The sequence below is a fragment of the Chionomys nivalis genome, chromosome 7 (genome assembly GCF_950005125.1).
Source record: "Chionomys nivalis chromosome 7, mChiNiv1.1, whole genome shotgun sequence".
NCBI lineage: Eukaryota > Metazoa > Chordata > Mammalia > Rodentia > Cricetidae > Chionomys > Chionomys nivalis.
Window position 1 is genome coordinate 16,659,802 of NC_080092.1, and position 22,336 is coordinate 16,682,137.

At 42.4% G+C, this 22,336-nt stretch overlaps 1 protein-coding gene across 1 annotated transcript in view; it reads right to left on the reverse strand.

Annotated features, from left to right (window-relative positions):
* Ranbp17 (RAN binding protein 17) overlaps positions 1 to 22,336 on the reverse strand; it is a 329,913-nt gene that overhangs the window by 14,130 nt on the left and 293,447 nt on the right. Inside the window, exon 25 of the mRNA XM_057775288.1 lies at positions 17,670 to 17,836. Coding sequence (XP_057631271.1) covers positions 17,670 to 17,836 — 167 coding nt within the window. The remainder of the gene's footprint in view (positions 1 to 17,669; positions 17,837 to 22,336) is intronic.

A 22,336-nucleotide genomic window follows, 5' to 3' on the forward strand; every position in this document is an offset into this window, starting at 1 on the left:
GAGAAGTGCTTGCCAAGCAATGACTGCAAAGCTCTGTGGTCCAGCCTCACAAAGCACTGACTGGGAACCTGAGCTTAGGCCATGGGCACAACACACAGGGCCCTGATGACATCAGTGCTGATGCAGGCCACTCTAGAGCAAAGGGCGTGAGAAAACGCAGGCCACTTTCTGATCGGTCACCACAGCGTTACCCAGTGAGCATCTCGTTTCACAACAGAATACACGCATGATGGCTGAAGGGGGGGGGGGTCCCTAGTTGTTATCAAGGGTCTGTCTTCCCCGAAGGAGGAGGCTCAGAGTTCTACTGCATCCCATCTTATGGCACATTCTCCCCATCTCCTGAAGGGGCAGGGTAAGATTTTCAGTCACCAGGGAGGAATTATGTCACTTATTTTAAAAATGTTTCTACGTTGGGAAATTTTTAAAAAGCGTTTTCCCACTAATAGTCTAGTATTTACATGGAAACCACAGTGGGGACATTCTGCTTTTTTGGACTTGAGGTCCCCCCCCAAATTATTCATATTTTGTAATTAAAATGCAATTATATAATTTCTTCTTTTCCTTTCCTTCCTCCAACCTCTCCCATGTAGTCTTTCTGTTGTTCTATCTCAAATTCATGGATGCCTTTTCTTTGTACACAGACACACACAGACACACACACACACACACCACACCCCTACCTAAATACATAAATACAACCGGCTCAGTCCATATAATGTTACTTGCATGTTCTATGCTTTCAGGACTAACCATTTGGTGCTGGATGACCAACTGGGGGGGTACGCTTCCCGAGGGAGACTACTTCTTTTGCTCTCAGCATTCCTTGTTCTTGGTCTAGGGTTGGGTCCCCGTGAGAGTTCAGCTTTCCATGTTAGTGCTGGTGTCATCCTACATCTCCCAGAAATGTCAAGGAAGCTACATCCTCAAAGTCTCAACAGCATGGCTTCCTAAACAAGGCATGAACAAGGAGTTTTTTCTAGAATTGTCTAATGACCCTGAGTGCCAGAGACCCCTGAGAGACTACTCTAAGGTGCTAAGAGCTGGAAGCTCTTTTCCCTCAATAAACGCATGAGAGAAACCAAGAGTGGGGACAGAACTTCCTTCCCTGATTTACTCCAGCATTTGTTGACACCATAGCATGACCAGGCTCTGAGACAGGTCGTGGGGATAGAGGTGAACAGGCCAGTGTCAGTTCAAAGACTTGCAGCCCAGTAGGGAGGAGACTCACAGCACAGTACATTAAGTGCAGCAAACAAGCCCACACAGGAGGCTTTGAGAGGTCAGAGGAGGATTCCCAACTCTGCTGGGGTGGGGGCGGGGTCAGGGGAGGCTTCAGAGAAGGGTTTGTTTGATCTGCTGTAGAGAACAAGCACTCTGACAGGCTGTCAATAGAGAAGGGAGGAGAGCAAAGGTGTGCAGGAGATGATGGCACTGTGGGGCTGTGCAGGGAGTCAGGATGCTGCTAACCGAGGCAGGGTGCATCTGGTAAAGGGCCTAGCGGTATTTGCAAGACAAAGTAGACTTCCACCCTGCAGGAAAGTGAGTGTCTCTGGTAGTGATGCAGTATGACCCACTGGCACAGCCACTGCTGCCGCTGCCGCTTCCTTCCTCAGACAGGGAGGCCACAGCTGGAGAAGGTCACTTGCTTGGCTTCTGTGCCCCAGTTAGGACACTGCCAGTGCTCTGAGAAAGGGCACTGACATTATTTCCCTTGGCCCACAGCGCATAACCTAATAGTGTCCCCTGTCAGGAATAGTTCTTCTTGTCAGGAAGCTTTTTATTGATGTTCAACCTTCATCTTCCCTTTCTTAATATTATCCCATTATGCCAATACTCCATTGTGCCATGCTAAGTAATTCCCTTTCCTCCTGGCATTTACATCTTCCAAGTATTTATAGACTTATCAAATGCCCCATTTAGTTGTCACTTAGGCAAGCTATACATATTTAGCTTCTTTAATCCGGCCCCATAAGCCAGCCCTTCCATTCTCCTAAATCACTTGAGTTACTTCCCTCCAGATTTCTGTCAATTTGTCTCCTGCCTCTCTCTAATGCAGGGGAGCCGAGGAAAGCAATGCAGGGTGGGGAGGGGAGGCTCTCTTCCTCTGTGGGGTAAGAGCACATTATGCACCTGGAATGGAACTTGTACAGTTTCCAAAGCAGCCTGGGCCTCTGTAGGGATGATGGCTCCTTCATCGCTACAAGGCTGCCACCAGCACACACATTATCACTATTTAATTTCTCTCTTTTTGACACTTGATGAACACATGCACCACACACTGTGTGCCTGCTCTGTACCAGGTACTGTTTACAGAATTTTCCTTCTTTTTCCTTCCCTTTTCCTTCCCACACGTAGTCATTTCTCAGAGAACTACTGGTCTCACTTCTGGTTAGAGCTGAATCAAACGTGGTCTTCATCAGCTGCTTTCTATCCCTGTGACTAAACTGCTCTGCACAAATAATTTGAAGGAGCAATGGTTTATTTTGGCTCATGGCTCCAGAGGGCTCAGGTGATGGTGTCATGGCATTAGGGCCTGAGCAGAATACCCTGTGTTTCAGTAGGTTCCTATCTCACAGTGGTCAGAAAACAGAGAGGCAGGTATGGGCTGGGCATAAGACACACCCAAGGACCAGCTGCTCGTGACCTATTTCCTGGAGTCAGGTCTTACTTGCAAGATTTCCAAGAACCCCTAAAATAGTGCCATCATTTGGTAATAAGAAATGAGCATATGGCCCTGTGGAGGCCATTTCCTAGTCAAGCATAACAGGCCTTGAGGAGCTCATGTATTTATTAATCTCTTACCATCCACCCATCAAGCTGTTCCCTCTAATCTTGGAGGAATCATCCCGAATGCACTTATCTCTAATTGCCGCTGAGTGGAACTGCTGTGTCTATCTCAACTGAGAGGCCACAGTAAGTATGGGCATTAACAGAGCTCTGGCTTTGGGTGTTCCTACGTGATCTGCCTTGGGGCCCAAGCCACTTCTCTTTAAGCCTGGCACTTTCTATCGCTGTCTTTTGTGGTGGTGTATTATTCCACACTCCTGATTCACAGGGCCATCAGGAAGTACATACTGAGGTGTTTTCTTGTCTTTGTACCCATGTTCAGGTGACGGAGGATACTGCGGGAACAATGGAATGGGAGAGACTCTAACTAAGGTTATGAGTCTTGGGAAGCCTAGGCCATAAGTAGATTGGCCAACTGACCCTAGAAACCAATTCAATTACCCTAGGAACTCTCCTCTGGAGGGTGATGTGACTCTCAAAGACGTAAATGATTACAAGGACACACTGTATACAAGTCCTCACTAAATAGAGCATTTTCAAAGAAAAGGCATTTAGTGAAGATGAAATTCCAGGAACCCAAGACCATTTAGTATATCCCCCAGGCATGACATGGTAAACAGAATTTATGTCAAGAGTTCTTAGGGGTTGCATGAGCACTTAGGGCAGGATTAATTCACGAAAGGTGGTCAGATGCAGACAAACAAGCCTTCCTTTACAGAAGATATGAAGCTGGCTCCACCAATGGCTGCTTCCGGTTAGACTGCCTCAGAGTTAACAGGCAAATGAATATAAAGGTTAACTTCACAGCCACAGTGATATGCTCTGGGAATCACAGAAAAACCTGCAGGTGTCTGAAAATCAGTAATTACTGCAAATCAAGTCCGTCACCACTGTCAACCCTCACATTCCCACAACTCTACTAACTTTCAAGAAACTCCAAGGCTTCTCGTTCCTTTTCAGGAAGTTACTCAGAAGGCAAGAGAAATCTTGTCTGTCTCTCTTGGACAAGGGTGGATGGGTAAGAAAAAACGCTGGTAAGTAATGGTAGGTTAAGGCCCTGGGAAGCTTGTGTGGTCAAAACTGGGTGAAATCTAGGAACAAGCAATTCTACATATCATTTAGACCAGTGTCCTCAACCCTCCTAATGCTGCAACCCTTTAATACAGTTCCTCATGCTGTGGTGACCCCAACCATAAATCTACTTTTGTTGTTACTTTATAAATGTAATTTCCCACTGTTATGAATTGCAATGTAAATATCTGTGTTTTCCAATGGTCTTATTTGACCCCTGAGAACGAGTCATTTGACCCTCCAGAGGGGTCGAGAGTCACAGGTTGAGAACCACTGATTTATATCTATCATTTAAATAAAATACCTAAGGAAGCTACTTAAAAAGAAAAGGGGATTATTGACGTATTGTTTAGGAGGTTTTCAGTCTCTGGTGGAAGTCAAATAGTGGATGGTGCCAGTTAGTAGGCACACACAGAAGAGGGAGCACATCTCAAGCAGACAGCAGAGAGGGAGGACCACACTTTCCCCAAACTTCCTCATGGGTCAGATGAGCTTAAGACCTTCTTTCATTATTACTACCCTGAAACCAAGTTTCTAAACACACAAACCTGTGTGGAGACACAAATATCACACGGCATCAGGCACCACCACAGTGGTGCAGCTCTGAACAAGTCAGTTCAAGTCCGAGTCTCTGCACATTTCCCCAGTTTACTCTTGGTGTGCCGAATTTTCAGATTTAAAGAATCCACACCCGTTACTGTTGCTATGAGGATTCCAATAGATTTTAAATGTGACGGTAGCGTATTACTGAGCAAGGTTATGGTATTTCTTTAGTTCTTGCCACTAAAAGGAGATGCCTAAAATATGGAGGAGGAAAAAGTGAAGAAAAGAGTTCTGTTGGGCCAAGAATCAAACCTATACCATCCCATCCCTTCACTCATTCTAGTGAGCATGGCTTTGAGAACGCTTATCACAGAATTAACTCTAAAAGGGCAAAGTACACAAGTACACCTGCAGACCTTGATAATCTGTCTCACATCATAGACTTCAAAATAAAATGCTCTTATAAACAAGTCTCAGGCTTAAACACACACAGAAAGAATGTTTATAAATAGCAGGGTTTTTCTCAAAGGCAATCAGCAACATCAAACCAAGGTTAGTGGTCGCTGGGCATCAAACATGAAATCACATTATCTGTTGAATATCTTGTATTAGGTGAGTCAATGGTCATTGGCTCATTGTGTCCTCACAAGTTTCTACCTAAGTCAAGAAAGCTCAATATGTAAAGATAGAGAAATCTAAAAGATTCAATGTATTGTTTTCTAAGTAAAAGGTCTACAATGTATTGCTTTCTGAGTAGGCAAAAAAGCCAGGCCTCTAGATAAGAGAAGGCATCCACTGGGGTCTCTCTCCATTGCTGTCCTTCTACCACAGCTGTTTGGTCTTTCATTTGAGAACCTCTTAGGGTATCTGCTTCATTTTTCTCTCCTTGCAGACCAGCTACTGCTCTAAGTATATGGCAAAGAATGGGTGCTTTGGCTTTTTCGTAAACGGAGACTTAAAGTTTGGCTATCATCTAAATGCTGGCTTCTTAATCTATAAAGGAAGAATTGGGGATGGAGCTAAGTAGTAGAGAACTTGCCTAGCATGTAGGAGGCTCTGGGTTTGATTCTAGCAATGCAAAAAACAAAAAACAAAAAAACAAACAAACAAAAAAAAACACAAAAAACCAACTAAACCCAGTAAAGATGTTAAGTACGTGAGTTGAGTCAAGTGTTGATACTTTATGGTGAACATCTTTAATCCTAGCACTCAGGAGGCAGGCGGATCTCTGTGAGTTCTAGGTCAGCTTGGTTTGCAGAGTGAGTTTCATGACAGCCAGGGCTACAGAGATAAACCCTGTCTCAAAAAACACAAAACAAACAAACAAACAAACACAAAGAAAGGAGTCCTCGGGTCAGTTGGGGATGGTGCTGTGTTTCTACAGCGAGAGCACAGGCTCTGCTGTTTGTTAGCTTCAGATCCTGAACGGACCATCTAACTTCAGTCTCAATGACAATATTTAGACTATAAGATAGTTATACAAATACTTTGGTGTTAGGAGGTTTAAATAGAAGCATGTTTGCAAACTGACATTTTTTTTTTCTTTTTGGTTTTTTCAGACAGGGTTTTTCTATGCAACAGTCCTGCCTGTTCTGGAACTCACTCTGTAGACTAGGCTGGCTTCAAACTCAGAGATTCACCTGTCTCTGCCTCCCCAGTGCTCGGGTTAAAGGTGCGTGCCACCACCGCCCCGCACAAACCCACATTTTAATACATGTGCCCAGCGTCTGTGTATGCCTGTCTCACACTCAGTACATGTGCCCAGCATCTGTGTATGCCTGTCTCACACTCAGTACATGTGCCCAGCATCTGTGTATGCCTGTCTCACACTCAGTACATGTGCCCAGCATCTGTGTATGCCTGTCTCACACTCAGTACATGTGCCCAGCATCTGTGTATGCCTGTCTCACACTCAGTACAGAATCAGACGAGTCTGAAATTCTTTCCAGAGTGAATTTTTTAGGTCCCAGCAAGCATATGTTGAACCTATCAGGGTTCTGGTAGGGCAATAACAAAGCCAGGTCCTCAAGCAAGGACCTGGTAAGAAGGCTCTACTTTGGGTGATGCACTGTGGAGTAAGGAGCTGATTTTAGGTGCAACCTTTGTACTCAGAGAAACACTGCTCAGGGTGGGAAGACTACACTCGTGTAACAACTCGGTGCACAGTTTTCTTTGTGAAATATATATGAATGCTGCTATTTGTGCTCTCATGAAACACACGTTCTCTACAGTACTTTCATTTTACGAGAAACCTTAAAACAAACAACAAAGATAAAAAAATCACTGTCAGTCAACAGACAGAGCTATCCCTTTTGAAGAGTTTGCTTAAAACCTTTCCGGAGTTTGTATCAGCACTTAACCTGTGGAAATCTCCACACTGACTTATTTTTTGCAGAGGTTTTAAAGGATACAGTTATTGAGTTCTTTCTGTTTAACTTACAGATAGCCAAATATGCACATCATTATCAATGCAAAGGATAAAAACCACCTCACTTGCCAGAATAGTGAGAGGCTGTTATAGAGCTAAGCCTGTATAAAGTTGTGTTTCCCCTTACAGAATATTTTCTATCTGCTTTATATGAGTGTGAAAGAGAAGGAATGTCTGTTCTCGACGTCTCACAACTCCTGGACTGTTCTGAGAACATTTGCTGCAGACTGATAGCAGAACTGACTGTGCTAAACTGCAGATAAAAGAACGATGACAGATTGAGTCACTTTAATTCATAAAGAAAACATTTGGCGCCCCTGGGAATGTCAAAGCCAGCCACTGGCACCCAATGACTTCATGCTAAGGCACAAGAGACATCATCTTTTCTCGGTTTAAAGACAAAGGATAACGGACATGTGGCTGTCCTGTTAATTCCAATTCCTTCTTTATGAAAGCTAACTGTTTTTCTTTTTCCTTCCTTTCTGTTTTTTAAAAGGGTTAAAAAGCACAATTCTTGGAAAGCATAATTTCCCTAGTCTATAAACACACAAATAAAACTGCAGAATGACATCATTCTGTTTTCATTTAATTACTCTTGAAATGCTTTCTATTTAATATTCATTACTCAAAAGCTAATTTAAAAGAGAAAGAGATGTGACTTATTCAAAAAGATGTACTGTCATTCACAGCAATAGTTATCTAATATACAGAAGTTAATAAAGCAGATTAATCTACAAGTCCCTTTAAGCCATTCTTGAGTTTTGAACAACTGCCTCTTTGACCTTTCACCTTCACGCTGTGCACCAGTAGCAGGTGCCAGCTGTACAGAAATTATGGCTGCTGTGTTTGGAAGCAAAATCTTTTCTTACTTTGCTTCTGACCAGCAGCTGACCCTGTAGGAGTGATTGTTTCTGGTGCCGGCCTAAAGGCTACATAAACCAGTAGCAGATAAACAAAAGGCTACACAGACCAGCTGCCTTGCCTAAGGGTACCATCCTGGGCTGACACCTCTACTCCTTCTCCAGCATCCCAAATTGTTCCTTGTTTGCTTCCACACATGCATTTCACCCTTGTTATTTTGTGAGGGGTAAGGGAAAAAGAACCCCCCAACAACCCACACCCCCCCTTTTGAACTTGACTTTTGAGTATTCCATGTCAAACTGTGCCATTATAATGCTAATATAGGCCTGATTTAGCAACTTTAATAAGAGGCTAAACCCTCTTGTAATTAGATAATAAAATTTTATTATGTATTTTAATATTAAAAGTCTTAAAATCAAACTCTTCAAATCATATACTGGTACAAAACTAAGGCACTTAAATATCCCTGCCTCAGAAAACAGGAACCTGCACACACACTGTGGCTTATTTTTCATTCTCTGAAATGTAAACACGGAATTCCTATGTGGTGGCACTGAAAGCTCCAACACTCTTAATTATGTGCAGGGAAGAATGAATCTATCTGAGTATGAAGCACACTGTACCATTTCCAGCAACAGCATGAGATGGTTTTGACAGTTATTTCGTGGATACAAATTACACAAGTATAAAAACAATCCCCATAATGATTAAATGCAGTTATGTACATAGGAGAATACCAGTGCAAATGGTAACATATTTAAATGGTTTTCCTTCATTAAAAAAATTATATATGATATTAAACCATCAATCACTGCAGAGGCACAGGAGTTTACATGTACTGTCACTGGCTGAAATAAATGACTTGGAGACTGGATTCTGGCTCGCTCAATATGGTCTCTTTGCTGTTGCTTAGTCACCCAACTCTCTGCTGGCTTGGGCTACATCTGGTGGATTCCATCCTTTCAATTAATAAGGCAAGTCATGCTAGCAATGGATTGTATCCTTCCACTGTGCTGAGAGGTGAGAACACACATTCTCATGGGGTGGGAATCTTTTCTGTTCTGTTAACATGAACAATATTGGCAGAACTTTTTCTTTCTCTGACTCATGTGTAGACTAGACATTTTTCCTGGTATTTCAGAAGGGCCATTTTATATTGAGATACAATCTTAGCATCACCACTTGGCTTATTCTGTAGTAGCAGTGTATGACCATAATATACTGGTATAGAGTTAAACCATGTCTACAGGCTATGATTTTGAAAATTAATATTTTGAGTATTTACTTTATACACATCCACAGACCACTGCAAGGAATCAGGCTGTGCTAAGGCCTGGACAAGTGCCAATATCTTTGAGAGGAAAGGAGGTACACCATGAAAATGCATTATATAAGTTCCATTAATATAATGTCTGTGTTGTAGCAAACAGTCATCCAACAAATATAACTACAACAAAAATCAAAGTAGCTGACACACTTAAGAAAAAGATTAAGATGGGGCTGCAGAGATGGCTCAGGGGTTAAGAGCACCGACTGCTCTTCCAGAGGACCTGGGGTCAGTTCCCAGCACCCATATGGCAGCTTACAACTGTCTGTAACTCCAGTTTCAGGGGACTGGACACCCACCCATGGCAAAATGGAAGTAAATAAAAAAAGATTAAGACAATAGCCTTTCTTCTAAAAGAACATGATTTGTTTTTAAAATATCACTTTAGTAAAATCATTTTAGAAATTCTGTCTGTCTGTCCATCCATCCACCTACCCACCCATCCACCCACCAACCCATCCATTTGTTCATGCACACACATGCACACCACTGTACATGTGTGAAGATCAGAAGACAACTGTGGAAGCTGGTTCTTTCCTCCCACCATGTGGGTCCTAGGGATCAAAGAACAGGCCCGGTGGTAGGCACCTTTACCCCCTGAGCCATCTCATGAGGCCTCTACTTTTCTATTTTCAAAATTAAAAACATGGGCTTTAATAACCTATCCCTGGGGGCAATACTCACAATATTCTCTCTCTCTCTCCCTCTCCCTCTCTCCTTCTCTCGGCGTGTGTGTGCGTGAATGCATACGCACACGTGCATGCATGCATAAGCCAGTGGTCAACCTTGGGTATTATTACTGAGGTGTTAACCAGCCTGCTTTTTGGGGCAGGGTCTTTCATTGGCTTGGAACCAGGATATAGGCTAGACTGAGCCATCTCTCCAGCCCTTTCATCTGATTTTTCTTCTTCTTCTTTTTTTTTTTTTTTTTTTTTTTTTTTTGGTTTTTTGAGACAGGGTTTCTCTGTAGCTTTGGAGCCTTTCCTGGAACTAGCTCTGTAGACCAGGCTGGTCTCGAACTCACAGAGATCCGCCTGCCTCTGCCTCCCAAGTGCTGGGATTAAAGGCGTGCGCCACCACCGCCCGGCCTTTCATCTGATTTTTGAAGCAAATTTTTGTTTGTTGTTTTATAATATAGTTATTTTGGTTTTCCTTATCTTATTTTGATTTTTGAATTTTTTAAAAAAATAACCTGGAGAGATGGCTCAGAGGTTAAGAGCATTGCCTGCTCTTCAGAAGGTCCTCAGTTCAATTCCCAGCAACCACGTGGTGGCTCACAACCATCTGTAATGGGGTCTGCTGCCCTCTTCTGGCCTGCAGGCATACACACAGACAGAATATTGTATACATAATAAATAAACAAATATTTTTTAAAAAATCAGATGAAAATGCCATCAAAAGTAGCACTACCAGACTACGGGCTGGAGCTGTGAGTGACAGGGAGCCCCACACTGAAGGTCTTGGCCCTGTAACTCCTTAGAGTCACATATCCCAACAGACAAGAAACTGAGAGCCACACTCACACACAGGGTCTGCTCACGGTTCTGATGTTGTTTTAAATCTGTAGTCAGTGGGCAACTTTAAAAAATATCTAAATTTCTGAATTGCTTTAGGACAAATTTCAATGTGTCTGAGCTGGGCAGTGGTGGCACACACCTTTAGTCCCAGCACTTGGTAGGCAGAGGCAGATGATCTCTATGAGTTTGAGGACAGCCTGGTCTACAGAGCAAGTTCCAGGACAGTCAGTGCTACATAGAGAAACCCTGTCTCAAAAAACCAAAAATAAATAAATAAAATAAAATGAAATAAAATAAAATTTCAATGTGTCTGACAAGACAATGGTTATCTGTTTTTTGTTTTTTTTTTTGCAGGGGGGGAGATAGAGTGATGTCACCCGCTTTAGACAGGGATGTGTTCTCAATGGTAAGTTTCTTTCTTGTCTTTATTATTAATATTTCCTGCTTGGCCTGGCAGGTATCCTAGCTTGTGATGCTTGGAGTGACAGCTAATCTTGATTGTCAACCTGACTATATCTGGATCAACTAAAACCCAAGCAGCTGGACATACCTGTGGGGGCTTTTCTTAATTGATCATTTGAGGCCTGAAGAACTGCCATAGATATGGGTCACACCTTCTGGCTGTGTGTTTACAATGACAGGGAAGAAGGAAACTTTTGCTGTTTGCCTGCTTGCCCTCATTCTCGCTGGAATTTCCATCTACCCTGTCGCCAAGGCATTCCTTTTTTTGGGGTTTCAACATGTGTTACAGATCAGTTAAGATATTCTGCCTCACAGACTGAAGAACTACTGGATTCTGGGCCTTTCTGCAGAGAGACAGTCATTGTTGGACTAGCCAGACCACAACCTGTAAACCACTGTAATAAATCTTCTTAATATAGATTCAGCTACGTGGTGGTGTACACCTTTAATCCCAGCTCTCAGGAGGCAGAGGCAGGCAGATCTCTGTGAGTTCAAGGACAGTCAGGACAGAGAAAAACCCTGTCTCAAAAAACCAAAACCAACCAACCAACCAACCAACCAACCAACCAACCAACCAACCAAAACCATCATCTCCACCACCCACACCCACACACTGTAGTGAACCCAACCATAAAATTATTTTTATTGCTACTTCATAACTGTAATTTTGCTACTATTATGAATGTATGTAAATATCTGTAGTTCCCAGTGGTTTTGGGTGACACCCCACCCCCGCCAAAAGGAGTTATAATCCACAGGTTGAGAACCACTGATCTAGAGAAACTTGACTTGGTAATGGCCAGGAATGGTATAGAGAGGCTCAAGGCAACCAGGTATTAGATCCAGAGTTTAAAAATGACGAATGATATCATTGGTCAAAAGTTCCTTGAGAAGGAAGGCTTTATCAGAAAGAAGTGGAAACTGGCATTCTACATCGATGGTTCAATTTGAGATTAAGGATGAGACAGAGATATGATGGGGTGGGGGAGTGTTACAAAGCATATTTGCCTTTGTGAGCTGCTGCTATCTGGACAGTCTTCTAGAAACACCAGGTTAAAGGAAACATCAAAAAACAGGCTGGAGAGAGCTCAGTGGTCAAGAACATTGACTGCTCTTCCAGAGGGTCCAGGCTTGATTACCAACACCCACCTGGCAGCTCACAACTTTCTGTAACTCCAGTTCCAAGGGATCTCATAATCTCATACCTTCTTCTGACCTTCATGGGCACCAGGCATATAAATGGTACACAGGCATATATGAAGGCAAAAAAGCCTATATGTATAAAAATAAAAAAGATTAGGGAAAAAAGGAAACTTCAAAAACAGCCTCATGATGATTAGGGAAAAGTCACAGAGGACATCACTAGGTAATCATACTATCAACTGATTTCCTCAAGAAAACATGTCCTTCTAAATGTTACACCCTCCCTCATCACCTAGCTATAGAATTACTGAGTGGGGATGGGTGTACAATAGAAGGGAGAGGAAACTCAGCTCTGTCTCAGACATGACATGGGGGTTACCTGAATTCTGTTGCTAGCACCCATGTCAGGTGGCTCGGAACTACTCTACCCCAGGGATCCAATGCACTCTCTTGGCCTCTACCGGCACTGCATCACCTGCAAATGTGTACACACACACACACACACACACACACCTAATTCTTTTTTAAAGGATGAGTATTCTAAATCATTCTGCCTTGAGATGACCCAGTGGAACTTACAATGTTCAACTTGCCATATTATTAGGTTCAAAACACAATATACTTTCCTAGATTAGAAGCCTCCAAATGAGGGGCGTAAGTACATGAACTCTGGACTTAAACGGATTTTGTTAAAATTTTAGTTCTTCACAAAGGGGAGCAGCGGGAGAGGAAAAAGAGTGGAAGACACATGATATTATGGCAACTTAAGTGAGAACAATTGTCACAAAACCTGAGTGCCTGTTTTCCACTTTTTGTATCTAACAACATACCCTTGGCTTCCTTTAAGTTCTTTGGATAATTATGCATGTTCTTTCAGTCTGTTTTGATATCAGTCTACTGTCATGTTTTCAGTAATAAAGTTATAAATCAACCATCCAAACTAGTTGGTCAAACGAAGGGCCTCCTTTTAAATTTAAGGATCATGAGAAGTTATTTCATCAATATTAGAAAATATGGCTAATTACTTTTCCAAGAGTTAAATAAGAAATATGAATGTCTTTCATTTGGTTAAGTGTTTTCTGCCTTTAGACTCTTGCTAAGGTTCCACAGACCAAAGCCTCAACATCACTTACGTATGTGTTGGCACTTTCGCCTACTTAGTATTAAGGAATGGAACCTTAAGTATGAAAGATGTTTTGTGTAGCATGTCAAAATGTTGAGCAATATCATTTCAGTCTAAATACAGAGATGAAAAAAGAGCAGACGATTCCTCTTTTGCTGCAATTCACGCTGGGATGCATGTCATGAAGAGCACTATACAAAAGCAATTTTCATTGATTGACTGACTGATTGAGGAAAAGGGGTAATGTTCTTTTAGCTTACGTTCCTACTGAAGTATGATTCTTATAGCTCCTGACAGCTCTTTACAATTTCTAGTCAAACGGCATGCTACCTAACAAACAAACAAATAAATGAAATAAAAAAGAAGAGAGGAAGGGAAAGAAAATCTTAATTAGAATTTCTCTGTATTCTTAATAGAACTGACCTGAGCCAAATAGCTAGCTACATTAGGCTGGGCCAGAATTGCTCTGGTTTTCCTATGCACTGTGTTTGGACACAACTATGACTGCAACCACCTCATCAACATGCTAAGTGTACAGCCGCTCAGTGCCAGGCAGTCCAGAGATGTTGCTCTTCTGCACAAGGTGCTGCTCTTTTTAGAGCACTGAAGGAGGTTCTGATGCAGAGGAGATTCTGCACCAGTGCCCTTATTACAAAAAGAATTCATTGTGTCTCTAAAATGGCCCCTCAATTCTGCCAACACTCACTTAATTTGGGCACAACTTTTGTCTTCATATATCTGAAGGAATGCTGATCTATACTGGCTGAATGCAAATATTTAACATATCCAGTAATGAAACCGAAAAAATTCATATACAAATACTGTCACCAAATTCCTGCAGCAGATCACTCTCCCCCACTACTAACCAATGGTGATCAGCAATCTGACCACTGCTACTGCGGATCATCTCTTTCTAAGTTCTTTTTAGTGCATTGTCCTAGTAATATAAGGATACTCGAGGAATTCTTCTCCCCTAACTTATGCAGACTGGGTTTTTCTCAGATGTTAAGGTAAAGGAACACTAGAGAGTCAGCATTTCTTACCTCACACAGACTCACTTAAACTCAATGACTCTTCACTTGGGGTAAATTTTCGTCTTTGAAAGTTACATCTGCTTACAAACTGTGGAAGAGCTATAGTCACAGGACTGCAGATCCAGGCGAGAGGCACATAGTGCCTTTCTTGGGTTGTGGCGCACAAAAGGCAAGGCCTGTGAAGGTGCTGCAAACCCTTCACCCAGCGTTAGGCTTTTCTGCAGAAGCTTGAGATCACGTTTGCAGTTTGGAATTGACACTCTCCATGCAATTACGCTTCTAGCCAAATATGTCCAGGGTGGAAGGAAAACAGTTCAAACCAGTAAATAATTGCAGTATCATTGCATCAGTTTAGTTTAAAGAGCTGACAAGCCCTCTCTAAACTCCAGGCACAATTAGTCATTAGGGTCTAGTTTTTCAGCACTGTTAAGCAATTTGTAACCCATTCCTCTTAATAGGGTTAGGCATTACTTAACGACACAGATGCCTTGAAAACTGAAACCTCAAGTTATGAAGCAGCAACCTTGTTCATTACCTTCTGTGATAGGCAAATCATCTATAAAAACAGCATTTAATGGGCAACCAATGAATAATCAATGGCTCACTTTTCATCTGAGTGTGAAAATGAGAATAATCTAATACAAATCCCTCTGGTAAGAGTCTGAATCTTCATTCTGCCACTCTTCAGGCTGATTTATAAGGTCTTGGAAAGCTGATGTAAACAGATGATCAATGGGCCCATCCCTGCTCATAATAACCCCCAACTGGCCCACTCCCTCTTTTCCAGGACCATCCCTTCAGGCTATTAGCTCTGTCCAGCTAATTCTTCCCACTGCTCCTGCCTGCTGCTTTTACTCTGGCCATCCGTTCAGTCCAGCAGACTCAGAAGTAATTTTATACGCAGCAGAGAGCGGGTGGAATTGATTTTTCACTCAGTGCTCAGTTCCCATCTGAATAATTATCAATTTTACTGCCTCATAAAGGGAAGAGTCAAAATTTCAAATCAATTCAAAAGAGCTTTTGAGACGACAGAAACTGTGCATAAGAATAGAGGTCAAAGTTGTCAGTGACCTAAGGAGATGATGTCAGATATTACTATACCCAATAGTTGACATCAGAGGCACTCAAGATGATACAACCTAGTGCTAATGCAAATCATATTTATGCTGACTACTAGAGACCAGCCATTAATATTTAAAATGTTATCTGAAAGCTTACATCCCAAATAAATAGAATGCATTCCACTGCTTAATAAAGATATATCACTACTTAGTCATATGCTATAAAGTGAAAGATTACCAAGTCTATTAACACACAGAAATGACTTAAACCAACAAATGCATGGGGATTCTGAGTAAAGACACACTGGCTGATCTCCTGCAGTCTTACTACTAGCTTGTAGCCTATTGATTTTTACTAAAAATTTCAACCAACTTAGAAGTGACTGCCCAAAGCTGATGGGACAAACTGTGATGATGAATGACTGCTAGCAGGAAGGAGTTGGTGGTAGACTTGTCCTCTATCGTGGTAGGCGGGGCCTGATTTCTAGTATATGCTATCTTCAGTGACGACATGCTGTAAACCTCCTTCATGCACATACACCTGGACCAGCAGTGACTTGCAGGTGGAAGTGTTTGGGAGAAGTGCATCCTAATCATGGCAGGATGTATATTTTGCATCCAGGTGACGGTGACTTCTGAGGTACCTTGAGAAGCAGTAGCGTGAGTTTTAAGGATGTGGGCTTTGGAACTAAACAGACCTTGGTTCAAATTCCAATCCTGTTACTTTCTAGTGAATTGATGTGTAAAACTGGGGACGATGACAGCCACATTACTAGACTGCTGTGAAGTTTAAATAAGACTTTAACACTCCTCTCCTCCTGTGCCAGTCTCTAGTATTACTATGTTAACACAACTGATTAATTGTATCTTTTTCAAATCTTACTTGTTCTTGCCTTTTGCACACAATAAATGAAACAGACTGTTCAGATCCTTAAAAGCTCCACATCTCTAGCCCCACCCAAAGTCAGTCACTCCTGGTACAGGCTGGAGTGTGCTATAGCCCTCGTGAGCTCTGCATGGAGAAGGCTTAGAGCATGCTATCACCGAAGACAACAGATACGCATGGATGAGCTAGAAATCACAGTGACAAGGTCCTCAATGAGTTCTCTTCATTATTTGCATTACCAACTAGTTGAATAGTTCTAGGGTCACAGCAAAGAGTTACAGGCCTGTAGTAATTAGCCTTTTGCTAGTTACTTAAAATAGGAATGAACTACACCCATGTCATCTGTCCTTGGAATGCAACTAGTTAGCGGAAATGTCACCACAAATAAGACTTTTATAATTTCATTTTGATCCTAGTAAAAACATTGCAGCCAGGATGGAAACCTCTCCCATGGACTTCCCATTCTATTTTCAGCATGTTCATGTGCAGTGATCTAGTCTGCTGACTCGGACTACACTGCTCACTAATGACAACACAATCAACACAATCGCAGTTGAGGTCTTTACTTTTGCAAATCACATTTTATGGATGCACCCTGGGCAAGGGAAAACTGCAAACAGTATACACACATTTCCCAAATTTTGTGGAAGTAGAAACATCAATCATAGTGATGGTATATCTGTGAAATGGCTTTATTCTCTTTGGAATATTTAGGCATGTATCTTCATTTCTTATGTATATTATTTCTTAGATCAGCAGAAGTGAGTTATTTAAAACAATCATAAACTTGGACTTAGCCTAGAAAACACAACCGGGGGCTGGAGAGATGGTTCAGCTGTTATGAGCACTGGCCTTTCTTCCAGAGGTCCTGAGTTGAATTCTAGCAACCACATGGTGGCCCAGAACCATATATAATGGGATCCAATTCCCCCTTCTGGCATTTAGGTATACATGCAGACAGTGCACTCAAATACATAAAATATACAAATAAAAAATCTTTTTGAAAAAACACAACTAAAAACAAATTGCTGCATTATCACATATTAATTGAATGTTTGGGAACACTGCCTAATGTCTGAACTGTGTGACTCCTGATCTTACACTGAACTCTCATGAACAGAGCAGGAGTTAGCACGACTGCCCCAGAAGCCATGCATTTAATGCACACGTCAGCAGAGCTGCCCAAGGGCCCACACAGAAGTCCGAGTTTTGCTTCACTTTCCTCAGGCCTCAGAAGAACCACACCTTCTGAATTTTGCAGTGGTCTGAACAGCACTGGGATTTTTATGGGTGGGTGACCCGGAAGCCAGTGCACTCTCCACTGTCAGGGAAGAGTAAGAAGGAGAAACTGCTAAAGATCCTGGCAAACATTTATATAAGTTCAGGGGCCAGACTGGCTTTTGGGAAACACTTGAAGTGATGTTACCTGCTGTAGCACATCTGGGTTTTGTTGCATAAAGTGTAGCAGCCTCTGGCCAGCCTGCACAGACTCTCTGCAGCGAAGCGGCTTCTTGCCCTCCTTTGCTATGTGCTTGAAGAGGTAGGTGACCATGTAGTCTAAACTTGTACAGCAGCTGGAGGAGATGACTGTATCTGTGCCAACAATAAATAACAATTCATTCCCGTTACTGAACTATTTGTTCATTCGATTATTGTCTCCATTAAAAAGACTTAGGATTTCAAAGCATTCCAGTGAAACTCTAAATCCTTGAGAGAAGGGGTCTGGCTTCTTTCTCTTTAAGTTCTGTGTTTATTACACGGCCTGGTATAGAGAAACACGAGCCAGAAAATGATTCCTGGTCTGAACTGGACAGAATTCCTCATTTGGGACTTGAACAACCTCTGCTCAACTTGACTGGTTATTAAGCATCTATTTAGTGAAAAGTATTTCAGGGGAAATGGCTCCAAAGGGGAAATGGGTGCAAACCCTGCCCTGGTGTCAAAGAGCTCACAGCTTTCCACAGAGGTCACTGCAGCATACAGTGATATATGAAAGGCTCACACAGTCACATACTGCTTCTGGGAAGTGTGTGTGTGTGTGTGTGTGTGCACACACACGCATGGCGACTAGAGGTTGATGTCCAATGTCTTAATCATATGCTACCTTATTTTGGGGGCAAGATCTTCTCACTGAACCTGAAGTTTTCTGTTTTGGTTAACAAACCCCAGGGATCTTTCCATCTCCACCTTCCCAAGTTGGGACCACAGCAATCTGTACTATGCCTGGCTACTTACATGGTAGCTGGGACCTGCGCTCACCAACTGAGCACTTCACCAGCTGAACTGTCCCCCTCCCCCAGGCCTAACTGCTGCATTTTGAGGGAAAGATCATGTTTTAATGGTGTGACGGACATGGCTTGAGAGAGCTTGGAAAGGTTGTTTCTGTGAGCCACAAGGAAGATTTTCAGGTAGAGAACAACAAGAGTTAAGAGCCCTGGATTTTGGAGCTGGACAATCTGGTTTCGGCGCCCATCTTTCCACCGTTGCACTATTACTTTGGAAGGGTCTTCTTCCCTCATCATTTGTAAAACACTCCGCAGAGCTGAATGAGGAAAGTAGACTTCATCAGCAAGTATCTGACACGCACGGAGGACTGACTACATGTTAGGGAAGAGTTAAACATTTCATATAAATTATTGCTTTTAATCTTTATCAGCCCTGTAATAGCTAGCCTCATTTTATAGGTGAGGCTTAGAGATTTAAGTGACTTGTCCAAGGACTCTAATCAGGTTGGACAGTAGATAAGGAGTTGAACCATGAATGTATACTGTCAATAACTATATTAAAATCAAGTATTAAGCAAAAATATACACAAGCATCAAGTGTTTTTAAAATAACGGGTGGTGCTGGCTCTGTGGTAGTAGAGCACTTCTACAGCACACGAGGTCCTCGGGGTTTGATGCTTCACCCCACAATACAAAACAAAACAAAACCAACCCCACAATCAGAACTCAAACTGCAGTTGCTACTGGGCTATCACTGACAGTAAGTGGGTTTGCATGCAAGAATGTGTAGGGAATCATGAAAGAAAGTTACCAAAGTAGGCTGGGTTGCTATATGAGAGCATCTGAAAATGGGCAGAGACACTCATGTTTAATTTGAAAGTCAACAGGGATGTTTTGAAAGTTTTCCAAGAAAGTACTTGTTATGTGACCATTTATAATTTTCTTTGCACAGTAAAAGTATCAACTCTTTAAGTTTTTTCTTTGGAGACAGGATCTTGCATATCCCAGGCTGCCTTCTGACCTTGAACTTCTGCTCCTCCTAAATCTGTCTTCTTAGTGGAGGTGCTAAGATTGATATGACCAAGCCACCATCTATAAGTTAAGAACTCTGCAACTGAGCCACACCCCCTAGCCCTCATCTAACTTCTATCTAACAACTATTGAGTATATCCAATATCGTCTGCATTTTTAAATGAGAAAAGGCTGTGTATGCAGCTCTGGGCTACAGTATGTGTCTAGCATGCTTAAGGCCTGGAGTGAGGGGAGGGAAGGGAAGCAGAAAGGGAGTGGGAGCTAAAATGCCACTATTCCCTAGTTTATCCCATTTCAGTGATTTAGAATCATAACATGACCACAATATGGTTAGTATGATACTACCCATACTTTTTGTTAATGATTACATGTTGACACAATCCATGGCTACTTCTGATTAAGAGAAACAGAAATAGCAAATATAGTAGCCTCAGCAGAGGAACAAGCTGAGAGGCCAGGCATGGTAGCACATGCCTGCTATTCCTATACTTGGGAGCTGGAAGCAGGAAGATCAGCACTTTTACCGACCTAGGCTATATGAGATCTTGTCTCAAAAAACCAAAACCCAAGTCAAACTGAACAGAAACAAAAAGAAATTGGGGGGGGGGCAAGCTGAGAAACAGCTTCTTATTCATCTTATGATTAAGGCATGAACGTCTGATAAATCAGAGGTGAAACAGTGACTTCAAGAATGGGGAGCTGCTAGGTGGTGGTAGTGCACGGCTTTAATTCCAGCACTTGGGAGGCAGAGGCAGGAGGATCTCTGTGAGTTCAAGGTCAGCCTGGTCTACAGAGTGAGTTCCAGGACAGTCAAGGCTACACTGAGAAACCCTGTCTCGAAAAAAACAACCAACCAAGCAACCAAGCAACCAAAATGAATTGGGGAGGGGGACTAAACAAACCTGAGAGAATGTTCAAGAGAAGAGGTAACCCATGCTTAGTAATACTTAGCAATGAAATAACACCCAGCCTGAAAACTTCCTGGAAACAGAAAGGAGGGCTGTGGGCTTCTGAGACACAGACAGGATGATGGATGCCCATACAGGGTCCTGAGGAATTAGAGGTTGAATGAAGGTCTAAAGTCAGATAGCCATGGACAGTAGTTTTGGAAAACACTGGGGTAAGATATCTTTGTTTTTGTTTTTGGAGATAGGGTTTTCCTGTGTAACAGTTCTAGTTGCCTTGGAACTCACTCCATAGACCAAGCTGGCCTCGAACTCACAGAGATCTGCCTGCCTCTGCCTCTTGAGTGCTGGGATTAATGGTGTGCGCCACCAACACTGACAAGAAATGTTTTAAGGAAAGAATGTTCCCTGGCATCTCGAAACTGTGGAATTTATGTACTGCTCAACTCACTCTTCATCATGCCCCACGGTCAAGGCTGCTCTGGAGGAAGACACCTGCCCTTTGCTAACGCTGGGAGGCAGCCTAGGGACCAAGCACTCATTTCTTGAGTTGTTTCCCTTGTTTTTCACCTTCATTTTTCTGTATTTGAAGCCTTGATCATAAAAGTAAACAGATTTAAGTAGAGAGCAATATGCTATCAATCATGCACGAAATTTAAAGTTGTCACATAATTTGGTGACCACACTGCCATGCAAGTTGCATTAAAAGGGACTAATCCACTGAGTCAGCTGCAGAAAAGCCAGGTAAACACTTTAGACTCAAAGGTTGGAGCACACAGCTTTGCAATAAAAGCGAGGGTTTCCATTATGGTTGATTTATGGTTGGGACTTTGAAAAAGACAAATGTTATTTCCAGGTAGTTTTAAATGTGTGGAATCACAAGGATCAAGGGCATTTGGTCAAAACAGGATGAGCAGTGCTGAAGACAACACATTCGCATTACTTTTTTTTTTTTTTTTAAAAAAAATCTGTAGAGGAAGCTATCGTGAGACTCTGATAATGACTTCTCAAAGAATGGGCAGACACCATGGGTTTTTAAATTTTATGCTACTTCTTGGTTTTTAGAATAATTTGAAAAGGATTACATCTGTAAAGTCTGGAAATGTTCTGACAGCTATTAGGCACTCTGTCCTCTAGCAACTCACTGTTTGGCACTGAGACAGCCAAGTGCTCTGGCTCTCCTGCAAGTGGTCTCCACAGGAAGCACACGCAGCACTAATAACTCTCCTGCTTAGGAAGCCCCGCCATGGTAGCTGCCCTGAAAAGTTAACTGAGTACAAGAGCCACACAGCAGAGTCAGGAAGAGGATAATGGGGCCCAGCTGAAATCTGACTTCAGCTCAAAACTCATCATAGCAGAAGGGAGGACTAGGGTCTTGGGAAGTCACCTAAGTTGTGAAAATCTAAGAGGTTGAAGGTAAAATCATAAATGCATGCATAACGCCTTCTACCAGGTGCCCAGTTGTCAAAGCTGCAGCCTTTATCAGGCAGGTCTAGCAGGAGGCTGTGATGAGGAGAAATGGGAAAGACTTTCTGTTTCTCTCTCTCTCTCTCTCTCTCTCTCTCTCTCTCTCTCTCTCTCTCTCTTTGGAGACAGGGTTTCTCTGTGTAGACTTAGCTGTCCTTGAACTCAGAGGATTTGCCTACCTCTGCCTCCTAAATGCTGGGGTTAAAGGTGTGCACCACCTCGCAATAAATGGCAAAGACTCTTAGACACAACTTTCTGAGCAATACTGTACTCATGTGTATACTAAAATACTACCTAATTAATCCTTCCACTAAGTATTTAGCAAGCACTTACTATACAGGGCCCAGGAATAAAGTAGTGATCAAGACCCTGCTCCTTTATTAGCCAAAGGGGTCCAGCAGACACCTTTCCCCAAATATTGTTGGGTATTCCTAATGCTACTGGTTACATTCTACAGCTTGACA